Genomic DNA, 7081 nt, shown 5'->3' with positions numbered 1-7081 from the left:
ATATAAATATATATATAAACTCTGCAGGCAAGTAGTACTTCACTTGTTATAATTGAAGTCCTTTAAAAAAGTTCAGTCACTCAGTTAACGTAGTATAGCCAGTAAATTAAATTGAAAAGAGAAAATGTGAATGGAAACACCATTCTTGACCATCTGTCGATAGCATTCACATCTGTTAGATCAGGGATTTTTATTTTCAGTTGTGAAGACCTTCTTCGTAAATGGCCCCTCTTGCTGTGGGAACCTGTTCTTTCTGACGAACGCCTTCCAAGGCTTTCGCGATGTGAGCTTTGTTTTCTGTACTGGATTCCTGAGTTGTCAAAGGATATCGTTGAATTTCGGGCATCCGTAATGCTGGTGGTGACCTCGTTGCTTGCCACTTCATTGTGAATTTCAAGCGATGTTAGCAGAATGTTTCCATGGGTGTCCACCTAGGGTACAAAAACAGAAATATAAATTGTTTCAAAAGATTTGACATCTATCAGCAGAATGGGGGCATATTTAAATCTCCAATCCCATACATACTTTAAGAAAGCATGTATTCATTTTAAGCATGTGACAGTCTTAGAAAAGAATGGCAATACTCAGGTGCTTAAAGTTAGGCAAGTATTTAAACAGTTTTACAAAGTGTTATCATCAACACCCAGTACAAAACTCTATTTGGCAAAACCAATCATTTTCCTCTCCCTCTAAACCAGCTGCATTTTAACGGATGGTGTAGCTTGGTGAAATCTCTCATTGCTGGTGATAGGGGGAGAGGGTAAGGGATGGATCCTCTCTCTGCTGCAGTTGGAAATTACATTAAACTGGACTAGGGTGTGTTTACCTGGCATTCAAACCCAGATGAAAGAAGTGCTTGTGAAGTCTGCTAAGATCACAAGAATAGTTTTGACCTGCTGAACTCTTTGCATTTTGCAATCACAGAGCTTATTTACAACTTTTCTCTTAAACTTTTCATTCTAAAGTCATTAGCACAGTTTTCCAAGCATAGCAATGCTTAACTGCTGGTATTTTCTACCTGGACCTTAAAGAGCAGAGAACTTAGACATGGAAGAAAGCTGCTGAACTGAGGAAAGAAGTGTCGGTCTTCAACCTCCATATCCAAGAGGCAGTGAGCACAGTGTTGAGCACAGGTGAGCAATGCAATGCCATTTTCAGTAATCAGGGGAAAGGTTCTGATCATTTAGTCTGTAACAAATTTTGAGCCAGACTCTCCAGTCCCCCTGAGCAGCAATAGAGGAGCAGCACAGTGGTGGACACGGCTCCTTCAATCCATAAAAACCTCCAGTTCCCAGAAATGGCTCTGATGAAAAGTCCCAAACGATGCTGTCTTAGCATTTGGTAGCTTCAGCGCTGGGTCACCAAATCCCTTTGTGCCCCATGCCCTGCATGCTGTAGGACGGGCAGAGAACACAGCTGATGCTCCAATTTTCCTGCCACTTTTGGGGAAAGGAAAATGATGGCTGAAGGGAAAATAAATGCTCTGTGCTGGGTATTTTCAGCCAGTTAACGCACGTGTGACTCTGTTCCCCATGTCAGAAATAGATAATGACTCATAGCATACAGGATAATTTCCCATTTTACATATACAATTTATCAATCCACAATTCATCCTGCAATTAATACATTTTTCTAACCTGCCACATGATCTAACTGTGTTAACTGTGCAGCAGCCGAACAACTCTTTCTAGAAGCATCTGTTTAAAAGTGGTTGAGAACACACTATTGTCACAGCCTTTTAAAGTTTGTACAGTCATCCGATACCACGTCCTTTTCAAGCTTTGTGTGATGCATTAAAGATACGCATAGCTATGTGTCTGCCCACATGCATTTAACTTCTTTCAGTCTTGTTAAAATCTGGTAAAATGGATATTTCTTTCACTTATTATTGATGCTACAGCTTATCTTTTCTCAGTGAAAACAATTATGATAGTATATCAGTAGTGCTTTGCCAAGCTTCTTGCAAATGGATAAAGAATATAAAATGCTACGAATGATATACAGGCAAGTAGAAAAAAAAATTCTAAAGTATCCAACAAATCCTGCTGTTGTAGGCAACAGCACATTATGCTGATGAGTGCCTATAAATAAAAATAAACAACATGAGCCAAAATAATGGTGTGGAGAAGCCTCAGTGGTGATTAAGAAGAAATTATCTTCCCCATGGCAGAAACCCATTGGGTACAAAAGTATGAGCTTGAGGTTTGTAGAAACAAGTTGAGCAGTATCTATAACCAGGGAATACACACAGCTGTAAAATACAGCCACGGATATCATCGCTACTTATGGTGGTCTCTGGAAGGAACTGATTCAGTTTTCTCTGGTTTGTTTTCTAACAAAGAGTACAAATTATGACCAGGATTTGAAACAGCTTTGTGTAAACTATCTCCACAACCTGCATTTTCCTTATGAAATTTAAAACTAAATCTTTCATCCATGCCACCCTAACATGGCTTCTGCCTCTGGTCTGCCAATGATGCTGCCACTGCCCGTCACTGCATCTATAAATCAAACTAGAAAAGTGGTCAAAAAAAGTCACAATGTTTGCGTAAATGCTTTATCTGAAGATATGATTATGTCCTATGAAGTTACATGACTGCATGTATTTTCTTAAAAGGTCAAATGAAACACATTTGAAAACATACTTTTGAAATGCATCTCTTTGTACACAGAGCAATGGACTTGCATGTCAAACACAAGGAACAGATGGAGAGAAGGAGGGGTCTGCAGAAACTTAAATCAGGCTCTTGGTCCACTGATACTCTTGAGATCTACTCCTGAAAACTGTACTGATTCCTTGAGAGGTTTGGGACAAACCACCTCAGCCCTCAACAACGTTAGAGCAACACGTGCTAATGCTTTGTGACAATCTTAAGGTGATGTTGTGAAGTATGAATATGTAACGCATGCAAAGTGTTAAAAAGTATTTGCACACAAGCATGGTTTTTGAATGACTTAAGCAATGATTTAAATGACTGACAAATGTACACAAGCTCTCTCAATGAATACAGAAGAAACTAAATAATGGCAGAGTATCCTGTACAAGTTCACTCATGTTTGCCCGAATATACAGGTAGGTCAAAACCCTCCATGAGCGAACACGAGTGTTGATCAGTGGCTCCAGTGAAAATGTTACCCCAGGTATAGATAGATATTAAGTAGCTGAATGGTTTAAAGACAGTCGTGGCTACACATGACGAACAAGGCCAATGTCTTTAATAAAACTTTAGTTTTACTGTTTATGAGACTAAGAATATAATGTCATCACCTGGCTCAACAATGACACTGTTCGTGCACTGGAAGTTCCCCCCAAAACATTAACACCAGGCTTTGCTCTTGAACCTTGTTATAAATCAGAGAGATGACATCGTGGATTCGTCAAACTTCCCCTCACTCCTTATCAGCCTTCTTTAGACTAATTTTCTTTTTCCTTCTCTGCAACCCTCAGCCTCCATCCTTCTTGTAGTCTCCTTTCTGCCTGCCTTGGTTCCACCACTCATGCCTGTTTCCCCACTGTAGTCTCCACTGCTGGTGCTCCCATCTCCTCCCCAACGCAAGCCAGGGCTGGTTTTTTTCCATGGAGTGTTTCCCAGTGAATTCATCAAAGCAGACAGGAAAAGAGGAGTACCAAATCACTAATTAATTCCCTGATGGATCAGCATGGATCCAAATATGCAAAACCGATGCTCTTATTTCAGAAACAATTTTAATCAAACCCCATTCCTCCCACCTCTGAACAACTACAGCTCCTGCACCAGGGTGAAGTGACTGAATCTCACATCACTCCGTTTGGAGACTGAGGGAAAACAGATTCACTTTTCAAGGTTCACCATTTCCAAACTATTTATATTATATATAGTACAAATAAAAAAATCCGAAGACTCCAGCAGCCTAATTTCACAAATATGACAATAAGGTACCCGGCTGAAGCCAGAAAGAGAAGAAATAAGATAAGGCTCACAAAGAACCTCTGGTCCTTGCTCTTGGAGGGACACCACATCACCAACAGGCTCAGCTTGGTTTCTATGTTGGAAACTTCAGTGCCCTTTTACACCTGCGGAGTCCTGAATCTGCTTCTTAATTCTAAACAAATAACTGGCTCATACAGATGTTAGGTATTATATTTTTTAAAGAAATGAAAGACAAGAGCTGCTATTGAATACCCTTCTTCAATCAAGGTTCTCAGAAAACTTCAGCTTTAATACCAGTTTGAAAGCACTTTACTAAAGTTGGGAAACTACCATAAGGCTTAATTTACTATTTGGAAGTGTCTAGTAGGTAGGTTCATTTAGTTCTCTGTTTAATATTCCATAAATTTTAAGGAGTACTTTACAATGAAATCTCTTTTTCCTCATAAGTCCTTGACTCTACTACACAAAAAGAGGAAGCATTTTGCTCAACCCCCATAGGTATGTTTAGGAGTTCATCAATCCCAAGTTTTTAAATACCATGTAAACACTTTACATCACATGAAGCAATATAAATGCAAATAGCGGGTTTAAATAACAGTATGAAAAGCTGTCTCTGTAGTTAGTCTTGCATTATTTTACATCAAAATTACTATTCAAGTACATTATCCCACAAAAATAGATCTTTCATTAAAACTGCAATAAAATAGAAATTATTTTTGGTGGAAATTGTAATCTAGACTCCAGCTATCTGACTGTCACCTGAACTGCCCTGGTGCAAGCGTCTAGATGGGTTTGCAAGGGGTAAAATACCTGATAGCAGTTTTCACCTTCTTTACTTATGTATAAATAGCTTTCCAACCTGTAGAATGGAATGCTAAGTGTTCTTTGTGTTTAAAGCAAAATTCATGGACCACATTACGTCTTGGATATTTTAAAAATAATTTAAAACTGCAAGCACAACAAAAATGGCAAGTGTTGTGCGTTTGTCCTGAGTCTAAAAGTTGATACTTCTCTCACTACCATTTTAATATATTTAATATTATTAATTAATAAGTACCAAAAAAATAAAAAGAAAGAGAGAATTATATCAGCCTAGCAGATGAGCCCAGGATAGCCAACAGAACTGGGAAGATGGAAAGATCTTGAAAACAAGGAAAATATGAAGAATAAAATAATTGGGAACTTTCCTATTAATATCATTGTCCACCAAGCAAGAATGGAATTTGACAGCTAACCTGGATGTATTTGAAATGTGGAAGAAAAAGAAATAAATGTGTGGTCCTCCCTTGCCCTGTATTTCACGTTGTCTTCATTCTTACAGTCCCTGAGCTGCACTATGGATTGCACATACAATCCTTCTTACTGCTCTGGATTTGCACCATTGGTACTCGTGCAAACCAGCTGCAGAACAAAATGAGTGTGCCAGTGCACACCAAATGTCCCCACTGTAAGCGCTACAGGACCAGAATTCTTCCCGTAAGAACTGTGCTCACCTCCCTTGACAGATATTTTTCAAAACTTGGCACCTACTCATAACACTCATGTTTCAGAAATATCCCACTGTTCAAAACAGCACCAAAAAAAAGTGTTCAGGAAAGATGAAGATGCACAGGAGAATACTGCCAGCTTCTTATATTTCTCATATTTCCCGATTTAAACTGAGTGATAATTCTGCCACAGCAGCCAAGATACTCATTCTCAGAATAAAACCCCACTTGTGAGAAGGGTTGCTACAATTAACAATTCTTTAAAAGCACTAAGTAGATGTAAGTGGCCTGAGCCTCTATTCTAAGCGATGCCTGGTGGGAAGCTGCCTCCCTGGCTAACAGCGGGGGTTTGAGCCAGGAATCTCCAAAGCTAAAAAAACATGCAGGGACTGCCTGACAAGACAGGCCTTTTTATAAAGGGTTATGTATTATTTTTGTTCTTAGGAAGCTCTTCCCACATGTCTGACAGCCACAGGGGGTTGAAGCTTGAATGAGCTTGTGTGATAGTTACCCTCCTGATTGATACCCTGAAGCTTAACTTTCAGTCCCACCAAACTGAAAACATAAATCACGCAGTTTGAACTAAGAAGCAATATTTTTAGCAGGGGACTGTAACAAATCACAACCTCTGTGGATTGGCCCAGAAACTGCAATGTCTAAAACACATGCTCACCAGCTGATTATGCCGGTAGCCACTATCACAAGAGTCAACAAGTGAGAACCAGATTGCCTCAGAGCTCTCTCATGCTGATTTAGTTGTAAATTAGGCTGTATCTGAGCCTTATTTAAAAGAAACAATTTATGTAGCAAAACTGGAAGGGCACAGAGAGCTGCAAATGAAGCCTGAATCTGCCAACACAAACAGGAGAAACAGAATTGATCCACAACAATGGTGATCAATTTTTAAGGGAAAACATTTTAAGGGAAAGCATTTTCACAGGCCACCTATTCTTTTCTGACATTTTTCCCACAAACACAGGACTTCAATTGGAGCATCGATAGCATAGGCAGAAGAAATATTTTATGAAAATTCAAGATTCAGTTCTTCCTTTACCTTAGAGCTTATCCTCATATATGAAACAGCATATCGAGGCTTTCAAAAAAGAGTTTTCAATCCAAAACTGGGACATGTGTGAAAATCGGTTAGACACAAAAAAGGAGCATCCTATGTTTGTCTCCAGTAATTATAGTTTACTGGGATAAGCTAGAAAAGTTCAGCAAGAAATACTATTTGCAGTGCATTATCTGAAATAAAATGTGGTGCAAAAGCAGTCAAAGAACAGATAGCTAAGTGCGAAATTTTCTTTGTAGTCAGCTGCTGATCCACAGATGAGTCATTCGTAAAGGCTCGCTCAGGTTTCATCTCATCACCAGTTCTGAATCTTATGAAACCATTTCCAGAGATCCAGTTTAGTCAGATGTGCCTCAGTCATTCTACCACCTTCAGCAGCGCTACAAAGGAGAATACAGGACAGAATTTTTCTCTTCCCACTGCTTTTTCTTTGTCACCTCTGCAACGTGAGGACACTGGCTGTGCCATTTCCATGCTGTGAGCTCTCTTCCTTCCCTTATGCCTGGAGCTATTTGGCTCGTTTTTAACATAGAGGCAGAGCTGGACAGAAATAACGGGAGCCGCCAAGCCAACAGACAGCTCAGCTGCAGCAGCTGGTGGAGCCCCCCTCA

General features: G+C 39.6%; 1 protein-coding gene across 2 annotated transcripts in view; it reads right to left on the bottom strand.

Moving 5' to 3' along the window:
• Window positions 1-2: 2 nt before the first annotated feature.
• LOC104490573 (gamma-aminobutyric acid receptor subunit beta-3) overlaps window positions 3-7081 on the bottom strand; it is a 28021-nt gene continuing 20942 nt past the window's right edge. Inside the window, exons 6-7 of one of the 2 annotated variants that reach the window (XM_010132873.1) lie at window positions 1019-1024; window positions 81-431 (exon numbers count right to left, since the gene is read on the bottom strand). In XM_010132873.1, the coding sequence (XP_010131175.1) occupies window positions 81-431; window positions 1019-1024 (357 nt within the window). Of the gene's footprint in view, window positions 432-1018; window positions 1025-7081 lie in introns of both variants that reach the window. The other variant, XM_010132872.1, reaches the window with a different exon arrangement.

The sequence above is a fragment of the Buceros rhinoceros genome, unplaced genomic scaffold (genome assembly GCF_000710305.1).
Source record: "Buceros rhinoceros silvestris isolate BGI_N320 unplaced genomic scaffold, ASM71030v1 scaffold12473, whole genome shotgun sequence".
Classification (NCBI taxonomy): Eukaryota; Metazoa; Chordata; class Aves; order Bucerotiformes; family Bucerotidae; genus Buceros; species Buceros rhinoceros.
This window is presented reverse-complemented; position numbering and strand designations above follow the sequence as displayed.